At 38.7% G+C, this 18011-nt stretch overlaps 2 protein-coding genes across 2 annotated transcripts in view; one reads left to right on the top strand and one right to left on the bottom strand.

Moving 5' to 3' along the window:
- Positions 1–403: 403 nt before the first annotated feature.
- Positions 404–5770, bottom strand: LOC123971877 (zinc finger protein 652-B-like). The gene is made up of 2 exons (XM_046050912.1): positions 5331–5770; positions 404–3061 (listed from the first exon to the last, which is right to left on the bottom strand). Exons 1-2 carry the CDS (start codon positions 5605–5607, stop codon positions 2172–2174), a joined length of 1167 nt encoding a protein of 388 aa, XP_045906868.1. The 5' UTR covers positions 5608–5770; the 3' UTR covers positions 404–2171.
- A 3575-nt stretch (positions 5771–9345) lies between these two features.
- Positions 9346–18011, top strand: part of tesk2 (testis associated actin remodelling kinase 2) — a 33030-nt gene continuing 24364 nt past the window's right edge. The window contains exons 1-3 of the mRNA XM_046050907.1: positions 9346–9724; positions 14428–14852; positions 15895–16014. Of these exons, the coding sequence (XP_045906863.1) occupies positions 14730–14852; positions 15895–16014 (243 nt within the window). The 5' untranslated portion in view covers positions 9346–9724; positions 14428–14729. The remainder of the gene's footprint in view (positions 9725–14427; positions 14853–15894; positions 16015–18011) is intronic.

Below are 18011 nucleotides of genomic sequence, written 5' to 3'. Positions count from 1 at the left end.
GAGGAACATATCGTCAAAGACACAATTCATAAGCTCCAATGCCTGGCCTAGTTGAGTAAACTTTGATATTAGATATATAAAGAGCTGTATGTTTGATTATGTCGTTGTCACCTGCAACTACAGAAAGGTTGTTATCCTGAGGACCTGAACACAGATATGAACAAAGTTATTAAACTGGTAAATAAACCCAGCAAACTGGTTTCCATGTGCAGGTTTAAACCATACATAACCTTTTCAGTGCATAGCAACTAACATGTAGGAGATGAACTGTAAAGCAATGTTCTGTATCAAATCACTTGTGTATATATCCTTGTGTAAATTGTTTTATATTCATTTGGTGCCTTTCTATGAAACTGACATGTAAATGTTGAAATGTTTATCTATAAAAGCACAGCATATGCAATTTCAGAAAACAAAGTCAATGTTCTTTATTATAACCTGGGACAGTTGAGCGTGTTTCAGCTCATACATGAGGTTAAACAGCTGCTGCAGTCATGTAGTGTTTGTATTAGACTGTAGTGATTTCCTGGTTTATCCCTGTTCTTGCGGCTACTCTTAGCTCAGTAATGACTGAAGTAGAAAAAAGTGGATTTTCACAGGGTGGCTGGTCTCACTCTGACAGGGTGATGAGTTGGGACATCTCAGAGAACCTCTGTGTTAACGAGTAGAATGACATTTTGGGAAATGCGCTTATTCACTTTCTATTATGATGAGAAGATTGATACCACTTTAAAAGACTGGAAGCAGCCTGACCCTGTCCAGTAGAAACTAAATATGCCTACCAGTAGCTCACTTATTAATGCCATTTTTAGTGTAAAAAAATAATTTGGAGTATAGTATGTTATATGCTGGACTATTTTTGTACATTTTTAAACAGACAAGCTACAACACTTTAACTGGTGAGCTTTAGAGTTGCTGGTAAGCAGATTTTGTATGATTTGAAGAAAGCCAAGCCAGCTGTTTACCCGTGTTTACACTCTTTGTGCTAAGCTGGTGGTAGGTTCATATTTACCATTCAGTCATGAGTGTTATCAATCTACTCCTCTTACTCTCGAAAAAGTGAATATAGATATTTCCCAAAAATGTCAAACTGTTCCTTTAAGATGCTATTCCACCACTCGGAGTGGACCCTTCTACTACAGAGCAGGTGGAAGTAAACCAGGTGTAGATGAGGTAAGGAGATCTTGGGCTACAACACCTAGGACTACCTACAAGAAGACCTGCATCTCCCAGCATGCTATGGAACATCTGGGGATTGCTTGGGAAAGCTGCAGGACATTCAAGGGGCTTTTTCTTGTTAGGAAGAAACTAACTGAACTGTAAAGGTTGAATTTTTAAAAGGCTAAGATGAGGAATAAAAATAATGAATTACATTTATATAGTACGTTATCATAGATTCTCAAAGCGCTTCTGGGGGAGGGGGACTCTTCTCAACCACCACCAGGAATGTGCGCTTTCTTTTCTGTCTTTGTTAAGCCTTACATACATATGATTTTCCTTTATAAAAGGAAATAGATTACCAAAGTCTCACAATTATAATAAATGAAATGTACCTCAAATTCCCTGTTTTGGCATTATTGCAGAGACGACACAGTTCAGGGCATCGCATGATGATTGCTGTTACATGCTGCCACAGTCTAGTGTGAGTTCTGTATCATCCTCTAAGCGCTGTGGTTGTCTTTCCCTCAGTTTAAGGAAAATTAGTTGGGAAACAATATTTTTTTCCCCTATTTAGATGCAGAGCTTTGTGAAAACCCACTGTGAACCTGAAAATTGACAAAGCGTGGAAAAATGCTAAAGCTAAGGGATATGAGAAGGTGTACAGTGACCACACTGTACATACAGAGGTTTGCCCTCCGACCCTTCCTCATCCACACTGACTCACATCAATCAGTCAAACATTAAAGACCAATTGGTGTCCTTTTGTATAACGTGTAGAAGTCAAAATTCAACAATATCAGCGGGATTGGGTTTAACAGTACAAGTGTCAAAACTAGTTCTTACACTCGCTATGTCAAAGTTATAATTTATCTAAAAAAGAAAAATATTACACAGTAAAATCAGGCAGCTACATTACTTTTAGTAATATATCAAAATACAAAGACTTTGTTAATGAATTTAGACATAGATGCCACAGATATTTCTAGCTTTTCTCTTCGCAATCTATTGAATCAAACGGCATTTTGGGATAGAGCCTCTTTATGAGTCCGCTGGTGAGTGCGAAGGTTACTCCTCTGAGAAAAACACTTGCCACATGTGTCGCATGTGTACGGTTTCTCTCCTGTGTGAATTCGCTGGTGAATCTCCAGATGGCTGACGCGATCGAAGCTTTTGCCGCAGAACGGGCAGATGAACCACTTCTCCTTAATGCGGCGATTCGCTATGGTTTTATGCAACTCGGGGTCATTTAAAAGAAAGAATCTGCTCTCGGGGTTAAAAGCTGCCACGTTTTTAGTTTGGGGTTTGTGGAATCTGATAGACACTCCTCTCTCTGGGTGATTTATTGCTTCTATAGGCTGACTTGACTGAGCTTGGCTAAAAGTCACGGGAGCCCTTGATTTGCTTGATGCACCTTGTCCATTATCCCTCGTAAGTCTGTCAGAGTACGCTGTCTCTGCTGTATTATCAAATATGTCCAAAGCGTTCTGAATGAGCAGGATTTCTGAGTCCAGATTTTGTGACAGCTGCTTCGGTTCAAAAAAGCAGTCCGAGTCATCAGCAGCGTCGCTGTCTCCCACTGAAACTGACGACCACCGCTGGCTCTCTTGTTCTTCCACAGCGTCGACGGGTTGGAGGTCCAGATCCATCTCGTGGTGACCTGCTCCATCGTTAACACTGTGATCAGAGTCCACCATCTGCTCCACAATCTGGACGTCGTCCTCGTCTTCTAGCTTGACTATTAAGTCTTCATCGTCGTCATCTCTGCCGTCACTTTCACAGTGGTCAGGCTTGAGCTGCTCACATTGTTTCTCCTCCGTATGTGGTGGTGGTGGTGAGGTGTCTACCTTCTCTCTGACACTCTGATCAGAAGACAACGTCTGGACTGAATCTATTATCGGCCCTGAAATGATAAAGCAGTGCACCACTTTTTTAACATTTATTAAAACAGACACTTTCCTTGGCAAATACTTTGTGATTGTAAAATTTGCTGAACTACCTTAAACATGTTTTTGTGTAAGTTGTGTATGTCTTGTTACTGATTTTATTTATCTATTTTTATTTATGTAAAACTGCTGTTACTAAAACACATATACAAGTGAGACATTAAATTGAGAACAAATTAGTATTATGTATCTGCTTTAATAGTGATAGTGAGGTTTCAAAGCAAAATAGGACAAGTTAAATCAATACAAAAGGGCTGCCTGAGACACATGCATCACAGTAAACCTCCTAGTTTGAGTTGAAAGGCCAATAATGCTCTTGCATATCAGTGCATCTAAAATATGTGTTGACCTTATTGAAAAGATTTTGGAAGTTCTTTATAAAAGATTTGTAGAGGTTTACTAGTATAATAGATTGGTCTATCTACAGAAAATAAACTAGAATCTACTTCAAAAATATTGGGCCGATAAACTAATAATGAAAATAACTGTTACTTGCAGACCCAGTCTAGTAGCAATATATAAACAAACAAAAGCAGAAAATCCTCACATTTTTGAAGCCTGAAGCAGAATATGTTTGGCATTTTTGCTTCATAATTCAAAATTGTTTTTAAGCTTGTTCAGCTCTAGAGTCTAGCTTTTTTTGTTAGGTTGTTAGGTTGTATACCTCATGTATACAGTTTTATACAATTCAATCAATTATATGTACATCGGTTATTCTCCACTGGTGTGAAGTTAGTTTAATATTTGACATTTGTTGGCTTTTTCGTCTGTTCCCTTCAACAGCTCTGTGCCAAAACCTCAATTTCTTTGTTTTGGGATATGTTGGGGAACTAATTTAGGCAGACATTTCACTTTTTTGATCAACTCAAAATCATGTAATAGATGAAAATGCAGTTGAGAGTGCAAAGAACTGACTGTCTGTCCAGGGCGCCTGTCACTGTAGGCGTATTTTTACATATTCATGAATAAGCAAGTTAGTGAAATGTGTATATTTAAGGCAATAGCTCACTGATAATGATGTTAAGGGATTGTCTAAGGGCCTTTTCCACAATCTAACAGCTGAGAAAGTTGTAAGAGGATGTTCCACACATATGACAGGTATTTTGATGTAAACATATTCAGAAAGGAGGTGTAAGGGGATTTCCCAAAGACTTTTTTCACAAACTAATAGCTGTGAAAGTTGTAATAGGCTGTCCAAGACTTGTCACTATAGTCATAAATGAGCACGCTATTGAAATTACAACCTTCCAAAAAACAACAAACAAATATGTAATATATAATATGTCTATGAAGATTCTCAGTCATCCAGGTCATAGTTATCCAACGACTTCAGTTCAGAACTGAAGAAGTCCTTTGGATGAGGGACGAAACGTCTTCCAGTATCTTCAACCAAGTCCAGTTGCCCTTGATTTTAACCTTCGTTGGGTAATATATAATAATATTTTCCATATTATACAATATGCAAGATTTATTTTTGATGAAAGGTCGGCACCTTATTGAACTTTTTAATGCATGTAGCATGTAATTCTTTGAAGGAGATGCATATGGCTTCTGTAAACATAAGCTGCTTTTATGATAGGCCTTTTGCATGGGCTAACTTTGTTTTTGTTGCAAGTTTTTGTGCAAATGCAAACAAGTTGTGGTATGATCTCTGACAAGACAGTCTTATGCAGAGTTTCTTCCTCGAAATGCCTACTTTATTAAAGGCTATTAGGCGCTACAAGACGTTCATGTGTGTGAGCCTCTAAAGTCGGACCAATACCATCATGAACCTAACGGCCATGATGACATCCGGGAAGAAATTCGTGGGGCTGTTGACTGTATGACAATACATCCGATGTCCAGCACATGGCTTTTGTTTACAGTTTCTGTGTGTAGCGGACCAGCTGTAAAACTGAAACAATGACGTATCATCCTCGCGCTGGTTCCATTCAGGAACCGGACCTTGAGGTGTGGACATAAGACTGTGTGAACCACAGCCTGAATAAAAACAGGTGTGACAGGCGCTTTGGACAGACACGCGCTCTCAACTGCATCGTCATCTTTGGCGATTCTGAGTTGATCAAAACTGTGAAACGTCTGCCTAAATTGGTTCTCCAACGTAACTCGGAGTAATAGAGACTTCTGACACCGAGCTGTTTTAACATCCGCGAAAACTGACGAATGTCAAATATTAACACTACCATGACACAGGTCTATTGTTGTGTAGTCAGTGGTCATTCTTACCATCACCGGTGGGCGGCAGGAGCTTGTTCTGTTGCTCTCTCACTGAGGAAGACGATGAAGACAGATGTGTAGTCTGAGACAGGACAGTTAAACGCTCGCTTTCCATCAGCATCAACTTTCTGTTCAGGGCTTCAATTTCGTTCTCCCTCCTGCGAAGCTCGACTTGTACGAGCGTGAAGCCGTCTTCCCACAGTTTACTGATTTCCACCACGGCGGTTTTAGCTAGCATCTCCATGATCGAGGTTAACTTGCTCTGGAAAGCCACGCAGTTGGCCATGTTGCCCCCCGGGTCAGCGCCTCTGGTGGCTGTAGCGACGTGGCGGACGTTGAGCTAAAACTTTCCACGCGGGGCAACTCACTCAAAGGTTACAATTTGGTCCGTAGTACTTTTATATCACAGTTTCTGTCCGAGGTGAAAAACATGGAAGTGTAATACAATAGCAACAGGAAACAGTGGCGGTCACGTGATGGAGGAACTACGGTGCTGATTGTAGGACAAAACTTCTCAGCAGGAAAACATGAGTGAAAACCCGCAGGCAGAAATATTATATAATTAGTATACAGTATTTACCACTGTGTATTCAACTACACAATAAAAAACTAGTGCACCAAATAGACATTTATAAAATGGAATATGGAGAACTTGGTAGCGATAAAATTCAAAGACGCTAAAAGGAAGTAAATAAGAACAACGTCAGATTAAAATGGATTAAAATAAATAAATAAAATAAGGGGCCGAATCAGGTAAAAGCCAGAGAAAAAAGGAAGGTCTTTAAATTAGATTTGAAGTTCTCAATGGTTGATGTTAGATGGAAGCCTGGGGGCAGCAACAGAAAAAGCCCGGTCCCCTTTGGTTGTAAGGCGTGAGAAGGGGACTAAGAGGAGTTGTTGTGAAGATAACCTAAGCGACCTAGGTGCAGAATATTAAATTAGCATATCAGTAATGTATTGTGGGGCTAAGCCATTAAGGGCTTTAAAAACAAAAAATAAAATTTTAAAATCAATTCTGTATTTTACCTGTAACCAGTGCAAGTGAAACAAGACCGGAGTTATGTGTTGTCTTTTCTTTGTTCCAGTAAAAAATCTAGCAGCTGTATTTTGAACCATTTGTAGTCGGGAAAGTGTTGAATGGGTCAGCCCCATATACAGCGAATTACAGTAGTCCAGCCGTGAGGTGATAAGCACATGTATAACTGTTTCCAGGTCTCTATGGGATAAAAATGGCTTCAATTTGGCTATGGTTCTAAGTTGATAAAAACTGTCCTTCACGACACTGCTGATTTGCTTTTTCAAAGAATTATCAATTCAAAGAAGTATCCATAAAAACACCTAAATTCTTTACTACATTGTGCAAGTTTGTAGTCAGAGGACCAAGTGAATTACTTAAGCTAATGACCTTCAGGGCCAAATAGAATTACCTCATTTTTATTTTCTTTTAATTGAAGGAAGTTCCTCGCCATCCAGCCTTTGATATCAGTCAGACAGTTTAAGAGGTTTTTCAGAGAGTGAGTGTAGTCAGGTGTAACTGGTATGTAGAACTGTGTATCATCTGCGTAACAATGATAACAAAATATTGTACTTCTCAAAAATAGTTCCAAGAGGAAGCATGTATAGTGAAAATAAGAGAGGGCCTAAAATCGAGCCTTGATGCATGCCGCATTTAATGGCAGCAGGAGATGATGAACAATTTCCTATTCTAACAGTAAACATTCTTTCTGCCAGGTAGGATGTAAACCATTGTAACACCGTGCCCTGTAGACCGACTTTTTCCTCCAGGCATTTTAATAGAATCTCATGGTCAATTGTTTCGAAGGCTGTGCTAAGATCAAGCAGGACTAAAATAGCACTAGAGCCAGAGTTGACAGAGAGAAGGATGTCATTTTGTACCTTTAGCAGGGCAGATTCAGTACTATGAAGTGCTCTAAAACCAGATTGGAATTTGTTGCAGATGTTAAATGTTTTCAAGTAGGAGGAGACCTGGAAAAAGACAACCTTTTCTAAAAGCTTGGAAAGAAATGGTTGCTTGGAGATGGGCCTATACTGTAGTTGTTGTGATCACTTGAGTCAAGGCTGGGTTTCTTTAAAAGGGGTTGCACAATTGCATGTTTAAAACTGGAGGGGACAATGCCATTGGTTAAGGAACTGTTAATTATCGCCAGAATAAGAGAGCAAATAGTGTTGAAGGGTCTGAGTCTGAGGGTATGATGTGAAATCTAATGTTGTCACTTTTGTCAGTAAAAAAGTTCCTAAACTTCAGTTTTCAGTAGAAGGAGCAGAGGTAGCAACAACGGCCAGAGTTAGGAAGGAGTTGATAGTTTTGAACAGTATATTAGGTGTATATCCTTTTTCATATCCTTTTTAAGTAGGTAAGAATTGGATTTGTCGTTTTTTAATGCTTAAATAATGTATGGAAGTAAGTGAACAACAAAGTGTATGTAGTGAAGCTTGATCTAAGAAATTCGTAATTGGATAGAAGCATCTGCCAAATGAGTAAATAGTAAAAGTTAACCTTACTTAAAAGTATGTAGGTATTATCAACAACATTTACTCATTTAAAGTAAAAACTCATTCTGGAGTAAAATGGTCCCTGTCAGTGTTTTACTATTAAAACAGTAACAGTAACACATTTACAATTCTAAAAAAATTCTAAAAAACTGGCCTTCATATTGGAAGAGATACAACAGATGTGTGACAAATGTGACCTGACCCCACCCAGTGTTGTTGATATTTGTCATGTGATGCTTCATGGTCTGTTGCTGTTTGCTACCCTGCCAGGACACACAGAAGGAGACGACACCTGTTCAAAAATGCCCTTCTTCCAAACGTATACCTTTCCACACAAAGTTATCACAAAACTTGCACCAAACTGACACGTTACACATGTTTGAATCAACTAACAGTTGGGCCCCTGTTTGCAGGGTTTAGTCTAAACTCTTTCCCATATCAGCCTTAATCAACTCAGAGCTTGGGGTTAAACTCAGAGATTGTTAAACCTGTTTTTCTGAAACAGGGCCCTGTGGGTGGCAAATAAGCATCACAGATAGAGCAGTGCTGCCTAATTTTGTCCACTAGATGATGCTCCATTTCCATAAGAGCATAAAAGCTGAGGTCAAAGCCCCAGCCCTTCTAATATATGGTTAGCTATGGTGCTGTAGTTTGCCATTGTTAAGTTTATTAGCTAAATGTGTGCCTGCTTTTTAATATGACCACATGAAATGCATCTTAAGTCTATTAGTCTATTAGTTCTGTATTGTCCAGTAAATTCCTTTCCACTTTTAACCAGTGGCCATCTTTTAAAGTAATCTTCCTACTGAAAAATATGTTAATAAAAAGAAAATAAAAAGACTGTGCCTTTAAGTCCTCCAAGTTTTTGCACATCAAAGAGCTTTGGTAAGACACAGTAAGGAGTGATGTTAAGCAAAATAGATTACTTTTGCATAAAACGTTTGCCACAAGATATAATTGTTTGACCTAATTTAAGCATTAGCCATATGTAAAAAATTATGTTTGAATGAACAAAAGGTAAAATGCATTCAGAATTCAGAATTCAGTCTAGTACTTTATATGTATGATATTATTGTTCTTGTGTATTTATTTGGTCTTTCTTCTGTTTGTCATGCTTCTGGCTCATGTCTTCATTTTCCTTCTGTTTTGTTGCTGGATCCCTCTTTTTTTCTTCCTGTAAACGCTTTGAACTGCATTTATGAGATGTACTATACAAATAAACTTGAACTTAAAACCTTATGTTCGGTCTTCTTTATGATAAAACTCCAACACCTCCCTTTTTTTATTTAATGTTTTATTTTTTAAATTCTTTACATTAAAAAAAACCCCGTCTGTTTAAATGTGCTTTGATTTACTATAAACGTGTATTTTATTTATTTATTAAATTTAAAAGTTTAACACGAGCGCATACACGCGCAGATAGATGCCGGGCCATTGATTGGTTAATTTACCTGTCAATCAAATGTGGGCGGGGTCAGTGGGAGTTACTGGGGTGAGGGCAAAGAGGCGACGGAGCTGTCAAACACCAACAACCGTCTGAGAAATTATTCCGGGCGGTACAAAATATCGCACTTTGCTCTTTTGGAGAAACAAGCACGACAGAAACAGACTTCGAGTTCACATTGAGAAGTCAGCCTTTTGACTTTTAAACCGTCACGACAAAAAAAAACTTGCTGTTTTGTGTGCGTGTTGTTGGGTCTTAGCTCTTTGCTTGGCTCGAGTTTTGTTGACAAACTAGCCAGTCAGCTAGTCACTGAGCTAGCTCCGTTACCAACTTTGCTGTTTTCGCAGAGCTCGCTTGTCGTTTTCGATAAATGCTAAGTTACCCGGAAAAGGCATGGAGCCCAGCTTGAACTGTTCTTGCAGACATCTCTGTGAAATAAAAACAGGTAAGTCAGATAAACTTTAACAAGGAGTAAAAAGCTAATACTGCGGACTGTTGCTGCTTTGGCTTGTTTAACGTTACATTTTCAGTTTGGCATTCACTAACACTTCACTCTTGTCGAGCTCATCTAACCACCTCTAATAATGTATGCTGTTTTGGCAGCATTGGCTCCTTAGCTGTCCATGTTCTGATAATGGTCAGGTTTGTTTCACGGTGCCTGCCCCATGGACTTGTTCATTACTTTAAACCCTTGAAGAATGACAGGTATGCAGCGGCTCACATATCATGGCAGTTTTACACAATAGACTGTGGTCAGATAAGAGGCTCCTGTTCACTTTTGTTGAATGTGACCTTGCTCAAATACGGTACTTGACAGAAATTGCTCTTTTAGTGAATCTCTCAACTGTCTCTGTTGCTCACAGGAGACAGGCCAGCAGATTATCAAAACACAGACAATTACTTAGAGAGTATTTCATTAATAGTTTACAGAAAGGATCAGCAAATCGACTCCTGTTTAAATCATTATGGTTATATGTTGTTTCTTCTTCTTTTACAATGCATGCATACATACAGTTTTTCTCTATGAACAAATAATTGTCTCTCACATATTCATACACGCCCACTCAATACCTCATGTCCTTCAGAGACACTCTAACCCTTGCTGCAACCTATCATTATAACATCACTTAAATTTTGATTTATTGCTGACATTTTCTATTAGTCTGTAATCCACCGGGACACAGCTGGATAGTGTTTAGGCCCCAAACTACAGTTAAAACATGGCCTGAGGCTGCTTTGGAGATGGCCCATCTGTTTTGAGTAGCCACATTTTACAGACCTAAAAAAAGGGCCAGCTTTTAAAATCAACCCTTTTTGCATTCTCCGTCCCTTTGCTGTGGTGTGTTAAATGCATGTCCTTTGGATATGTAGGGAACAGGGAGTAGTTTGGAAACAAATATAGCAATGAACACTGGTGGCCTGGCTATTTGTTTCTTTTCATCTCTTGCATCAAACAGCACTGAGGGTGATCATATTGCTGAATATTACAGGACTGTGTGATATGATTATTTTAATGGTATAAAGTTGTATTAGTTGACAGATATGGGTTCTTCAGTGGCTGATGCTGATGGCTGATAAATAATGCTGACATCAAACAAACAAAAGTCATGTATAATTCCATTATTCCATGCAGAGAGCAGTCTAATATACATGGTTATAATAGCCAGTACTGTGTTTTTTTAGATGGAAACTTTTATTAATGAATGAAATATAAAAATACATTGAGTTATGCTGTAGATTTCAGAATGTGACTGGTGTGACTCACTATTCTCTAGAGTATAACAATATATTTATATTTATTATTTAACGCTTGCCAGTAATGGTTTTAGGGCAACTCTGCTGTCATTTAGGATGATATATTAGCCTTGTGAGTGCAGGTCGGTCGATGGCGACTTAAAGTTGTTTTGTAGTATGTGGCTAGGGTTGTCTTCCCTGGCGGTTTGTTGATGGAATGATGCTAGATGACGTCTGTTTTTATTGTTTACAGCAGGAGTGGGTGTAAAAATGAAGCAGTATCCTGCTTTAGTCTGGTAAGACCATCCTGAATGAATATTGGTTTTTACCTGTAGTGTCTCCCAGAATAACATACGTTCTATGTTACAGATAAGATTTGCATAATTTGCATGACTGAAATGCTTGTCTAAGTGTAGGAAGTTTGTGTTTAGTCAGTACTGGCTGCGATGACCCCTCATGTGGGTGTGTGGTTACAGAAACTTATCTCTGCCGCTAGCTGTTTCAATTCAAGGGCGAATTTATATCTCACTTGCTGACCTATTCTCGTCTACTCAGATACAACGACGTAGATGAAATGTGTGTCTCTGCTCCAGCTCTGGGATGGGAAAGCTGCTGAAAAGAGAAAGGAGAGCCCAGGCCTGGTACTTGTGGCTTGCATCTTTCTTGGCACGGGCACTTTTGTTCCTGTCGCACTATTTCAGCAAGGCAGAAAATGAGGTGTTGTTGGAGAGAAAAAAGAAAGTGGAGGATGAAAAGCCTTTTAAGGATGTGCCTGGGACAGAGAATGATGTCAGTAGGTCTACAGTATCTCTCCAGGACTCCAGTGTCTGTGATGTAATGCTAATGGACCAAGGCAGAATCCGGCTGTGTCATCTCAATGCTGTTTTTAGGATCTGAACTTTTGAGACCTCTTCTTGACTTTTCTTTTTCTGCTTTGGTTAAATGTAGGTCAGGTCACTTTTAAATTGGCGTCTCTTCTTTTTTGAAAAATGGAGTGATCAATTATGAAGTGATTTGATAAATTTAAAGTTGTGATATGATGAAAACAGAGCCATGTTTCATCACTTTCCTCCATCCTACATTCAACATTCACAACACAAAATTGCTGTTTATCATTTAAGGAAAGTGGCCTCAAGGGCGGGAGTAACAAAAAATGATTGAAAATGCTTATTTAATACAAATTAATAATGGAAGTGATATAAAGTATGTGAATTTAAAAAGTAGTGATGAATTGTCAGTTGTCAGTTAATAAACTTGATTGACATTTTACCCTCTAGCGTTCATTGCTTACAATACCAACTGACACATGCGTTTACAGTTACTTCTGCCCTGCGTATATCGCTTTTCCAGCCCACTTTAGATGAAACCATGCCCACTTCCGTGTGACGAAAGCCTCGACGGCTGCGCTCCCATGGACAGAAACTGACAGCGACTGTTTGCTGTAAACGATAAATTAGATGCAGAGAGGAAGTAACAAAAACTGCTTGCTGTAAACGATAAGTGGCAGTTTGTTTGGGAATGATGAATGTTAGTCAAGTTTATCAATTGACAATTTAGGACAATATTTTTCAATTCACATATATTTCATCACTTCCATTATTAATTCTTCAACATTTTCATCACTTATATGGCCATTTTGTGAAAAAATCATCATATCATGTTTTAATCAAGTCATCCTCCATTTCTATCAATACATTTTTTTGTTACTTCCACCCCATAGATTACACCTGACATATATGACTCTACATGCTTTGTGTCGGAACAGAAATCTCAGAGTACACAATGGACTATGTACTATGAAAAGCAATAGTGTGAACTCTGATACTTTTTTATGATATGCATGAGCGCATTGTGGGACACAAGTACTAAGGAATAGTTCAACCACAAAGGAAAATATTTGTCATTGTTTACTTTTCTGTCATTACATTTGAAAAGCAGTTGAAGTAAAAATTCCACATTAGTGCAACTCTCCATCAGCTTTCAACTCAGCTCAAGTGGATGAGAATAGGTAGTAGTTCGGCGAAAAATGTGCATCACAATTCCCTAAAGCTCAAAGTAACATCTTGTTTTTCCAATGAACAGTCCAAACCCCACAGATACTTAATTTACTCAGAAAACCTGAAAGAAAACTTATGAATGTTTTGCATTTTTACTGTGTGTGTCCTTGAGATCTAACAAACATGTTAAATGAATTTTCTTCCTCATAAAACATTTGCAAAACTGATTTTTTAAGTGTTTTAAATCCAACATTGTCTACATCCATGTTTACTAGCTTGCAGTCTTCCTCTTCCCTCTCTTTGCTGACGTATCGCTGCATATCTTGGCGTGTTACTGGCGCTTGTTGATTAGAGGAATAGTGTAAAATCACTGTTAAGACTGTATCACATCAACTGCATGCTCGCACGTGTGCATGTGTGTCCTCGTGCATGTGCACAATTGTTTCAGCTCTAGACAGAGGTACAAAAGTAAAATTAAATGATAAATGCACTTTTACATTGTTACAGCGGTAAACCAATGTAAAATACAACTAATAATAACACACATAATATTTAGTTAGTAGTTAATAGTGTGCTATATTATCATGATATAGTTCCTTAATTAATTAAGGAACAATTCGTATATAAATTAGTGATGCAGTTTTTCTTTCTACCTGTTGGTCGTTTGTTCAGGATTTTCAGAGCTTTTTGATACTTTTTGAAAGGAAATTTATCTTCTTCACTCTTAATGTAGGAGTCTCGAGAATAAAAAGCTCAAGGGTGTGATTATTATTAAAAACATACTCTTTTAAAGACACTGTCTTTAAAGATAAAAATACCTTAAGGGATATGATATCTCCAGTCTCAGGGAATGTGTTTTTCAACATGTCTTATCAGCCAAAGAGATCTTTCCATGGAATAAAGTATTCTGTAAAGTTAGATATGAAAGCCACATTGTTTACAAGTGTAAAAAGGACCTTTAGCCACAGTCTTCCTTTCCTGTTACCCTTTGTACCCTGCTGATTTTGTTTTGGATGGCAGAAAGGTCCAGGACCTGAGCTATTCCTTGGCTAATCTCCCATAATTGGACAATCGGCCCCTATTACAGCCATTACATTTGGGCCTGTTGAGCAATAGTGGCTTGTCTTATCCGTCCTAAGGAAAGACCCAGTCTGCTACTACAGCTGCTATTAAATATCCAAACTTTTCAAGAAAGGATAGCATGGCGGCTTTTCTTTCTTTCTTTCTGTTTTTCTAGAGTGGAAGTGAATGTGATCGTAATGTTATACCTCAACTCCATTCTTTTTGGTGACAATAGGATTCACAAAAATATGCATGTCGTGTGAGACATAACTATGAATAAATGAACAATAAACCCCACTTCCTATATTCTTCACAGTAAATTGCTCTATTTAAATTTTCTCTTTACTTTGTCTAGGTCTCCAAGGGCTCACTATACATCTGTCAAACATGTGAAAACCCTCTCATCCGGGTGGACCTGGTTACAAGCAGTGAGGAACTGGACTTGGATCCAGCCAGGGTGTGTCACCAGAGGTGTAAACTCAATTTTAAACAGAAGTCTATGTGCATGACGTATTTTCTCCCAGGACACAAACTGAGTAAATTCTGTGCTGCCGTGGCCTCGGCGTCATTAAAACAATCTAGTCCTCTTGTCATGTGGGTACATTACGGAAAAAGGCCCATATTACCCTCACTGGTATCACCACCTTTCACGTCACTATGGACCGGAATAAACGCAACTCCATCGCTGGGTTTCCTACACGACCTGAACGTATCAATGAGGACAGAGAAGGTATCGGAGGGGTAGGGGTCGGTGAGATGGGCATGGGCCCGCCTTCACAGGTCAGTTGTTCTTCATTTTTATGAGTAGGATGCAGTTCTCATGTGCAGAACAGTATACAGAGTTCCTGTGTAGGTGTTAAGAGTTCAAAAAATATTGATAGATATTGTTTCCACTTTATTTATAGCTTTGGATCAAGAGAAATATGTAGAGTTCTGACGCACACACAAAATAACCATTAAGCCTATTATAGTTCTGATGTGGACTGACAAAGTTGGACTGAGTTATTTCAAGTCATACACTGTGTGAGGTTTAAAGATTCTCCTGATCTGGTTTTTGCCAGTCATTCTGATAAAGATTGTTTTTAGTATGTTTGTTTGATTTTCTTGCGTGCACAAGAAATAATAACTAAACAAATTGACCAGAAACAGCGAGTAAATGGAGAAATAGTGCAGCAGTGTGCCGTAAGTAGAACTGCAACTAATAGTCTGAAACCCCAAAAATCACAAAAGCAGCAAATCCTCATAATTTACAAGCCTTTTTAACAGTAACTCAGCTGATTTTTCCCCATTCTACAAAAAATCTCTCAGTTGTTGGTACAAGTACTGTGATTGGTCTGCAAAAGCAGGACGCTCAGTTTAGGTATAAGATTAAAGGCGGCTATGTTTTGGTAAGTATAGGTGTTCAGTTGAAAATGTTTAGAGATACTGGAGATTGTGGGTTGATGGTCCATGTTATCCTTGTCTGCTCATCAACCATGTCACAGATTTATTTCTATCTGTCTTTGGCTTTTCTGCGCAAATTATAGCACAAATAAGCAACACATACATTATTGATTGATTTAGTTCAAATATTGTGTTTTAGTATAGATACACAATAAAATTGATGTTCTTGGGAGATTTTGGTGGATAGGGGGCGTGCGGGGTTGCCTAGAGACTTTAGAGTGCACTGTGTATGTTATCAGCCTTTATATCTAGTTTCTAGTCTTCTAGTCCATGCCCCACGTAAAGGCATTTATCAAGGAGGGTGTAGCAGTGGTCCTACAGCACGCAGCAAAGATTTCATCTAAACTTGTTGAGACCAGTCTGTCCATGTCCTCTCCAGGTGGGCAGGGTGTGGCCATCATCCTACAGAGCCCTCATCAGTGCCTTCTCCTGTCTTACACGCCTTGATGACTTCACCTGTGAGTGGATTGGCTCCGGATTCTTCTCTGATGTTTTTAAGGTGGGTGGAAATTAGTGATTACAGTTTTTTCTCTTCTCTTTATTTGACCTCCTCAGTCTGTCCTTGATTTTCTCCTGTCTCTGCCCCTTTCCATTCCTTTGTTTTGTTCTTAGACTTCATTTTCTGTTCATGCCTCACTCCATCCATCCATCCAGGGTGGTTTTTAATAGGTCAGACAGTCTGAGATCACACATTTGATCTCAGAATTTATTTCTTTTTCCCTGGTACGTGACAGAAGTCATGCTAGTATGTTTTGCGCAATGGTCAGGATTAGAATATTATAGAAAAATTAGGGAACTTGTTGTGCTGTCCCTCAGAAGTAAATGGCATTTATTTGTGATGAAACTGTAAAACCAAATGTCACTTGATTTGATGTTGTCAAGTTGACATGCTTGGCGGGTCAGAGACTGATTGTTTCTGAGCTATCTTGGTCTTCACTCACTAATATTTACCAGACATTTTTAGGTCAAGTTTGACTGCAATCGCTTCAAAGTCATCACTTAAACACGGGGTTGTTAACCCTGCTATCACTTCGTTCGCTTCCCCCTCCAGGCATCTGAATGGGAGTCACACAAGCACATTTGGCGAAGCCTCTTTTTAAACAACCATCAGCAGAGGAATGTAATTTGCCTTATCACTGTTGTATTAACAAGGGCACCATGACTGTGATATTTTGGCTCTCTTTGGTTTTACAAAAGCGGCGTGAAAGGATGACTCTTCTAGGAAAGGAGCCGAGTTGCACTTCTGTGAAATAAATAACCATGGCCTTGATGGACCGATAGCATTTCATTTTAAGTTGTTACAGGAAGATACATATTTTTCTGGATATTTATTCAAGAGATTTTGCATGCATGTGCATCAGTCACACACAAAACCACAGTGTACATGCAAGACTGACCTCTTGTTATTGAAAGGGTTAACACCCAGAATAAAGTTGACAAGTATGGGGAAGGGTTGTGATCTCTCGTGCATGAAGGGAAGTAATCTGATTCATTAAAGTAATGGCATGGAAGGTTTTGAAAGACATTAAACAAGGCTCAGTTTCATTTCACATTATTTGTTGTATTAGATTGTGTTATAGTTTACAATAGTTTTTTCTATTTTTCTTGTGACTTACATGTTATATATCGGAATTTATGGTCTTATAGCACAACATTAAGTCCTCTACTGTACATCTATGTAACAGTAGATCTTTATTGGATTGATGAACTGGTTTTAAATTTTTCATTGTGTATCTCTTCCATCTTGGTGTTGGCTGGTTGATGATGCTGTTGATGGCGTCTGACCGCTATCGGTGATACTTGAGTATGTGGTTAAGCACGGTACAAGCTCTGCATTGGAGCAAATCATGGCATATTTTAATTGATTTTAATCAGCCATATAACGCCTATATTAAGTCTCTTTGTTAATTGTAATCCATTGTGCTCTGGGCATGCTGGGAAAAACACCCCATTGTGGGTTGTGTAAACACTAGAGCTTATTCATAACGCACAGCGCTGCAAGTGAGTGAACGATAGAGCGGCGCAAATAACCAACAGCTAGATCCACATTTACAGCATGTATCAGTGAGTGAAACAAGTATCATCCCTTTGGATTAAACACCGGTCGCTATCGTTCTGCTGTGTAAATACTGCATTTCAACAAGTAAAGTATTTTGTTGTTACTGGGTGAAGAGTAGTGACTCTGCCCTCCCTCTATATACATAAAGCCCTACAAACTTTATATTATTACAAACACTGTCGGACACACATTGTTGGGAAATGAAGGTCGTGATGCAGGCTGTAAGTTGTGTAGCATGTCTTGTCTAAATGAAGGTGGGTTTACTTATGTTGATGTTGGCAATCTTAAAGCTATGTGTGCAGCTCTACACCAATAGCTGTATTAAGACTCTGTAATGGCTCATAGTCAGTATTAATTGATTCAAATCAGAAGTGAGGGGAAAGACTGCAATAGAGACAGCTCCAACTCTAACCACATATCTCTGTCTCGCCAAATTA

This window comes from Micropterus dolomieu, linkage group LG06 (genome assembly GCF_021292245.1).
Source record: "Micropterus dolomieu isolate WLL.071019.BEF.003 ecotype Adirondacks linkage group LG06, ASM2129224v1, whole genome shotgun sequence".
Lineage (NCBI taxonomy): Eukaryota > Metazoa > Chordata > Actinopteri > Centrarchiformes > Centrarchidae > Micropterus > Micropterus dolomieu.
The sequence above is the reverse complement of the archived record's forward strand: the minus strand, read 5'-3'. Positions and strand labels throughout refer to the sequence as shown.

Bases quoted from the DNA above. Each gene is read 5' to 3' on its own strand.
- LOC123971877 (XM_046050912.1), bottom strand. From the start codon at position 5,607: ATGGCCAACTGCGTGGCTTTCCAGAGCAAGTTAACCTCGATCATGGAG. The intron at 3,062-5,330 runs GTAAGAATGACC...TTATCATTTCAG, and splicing joins CCTGCCGCCCACCGGTGATG to GGCCGATAATAGATTCAGTC.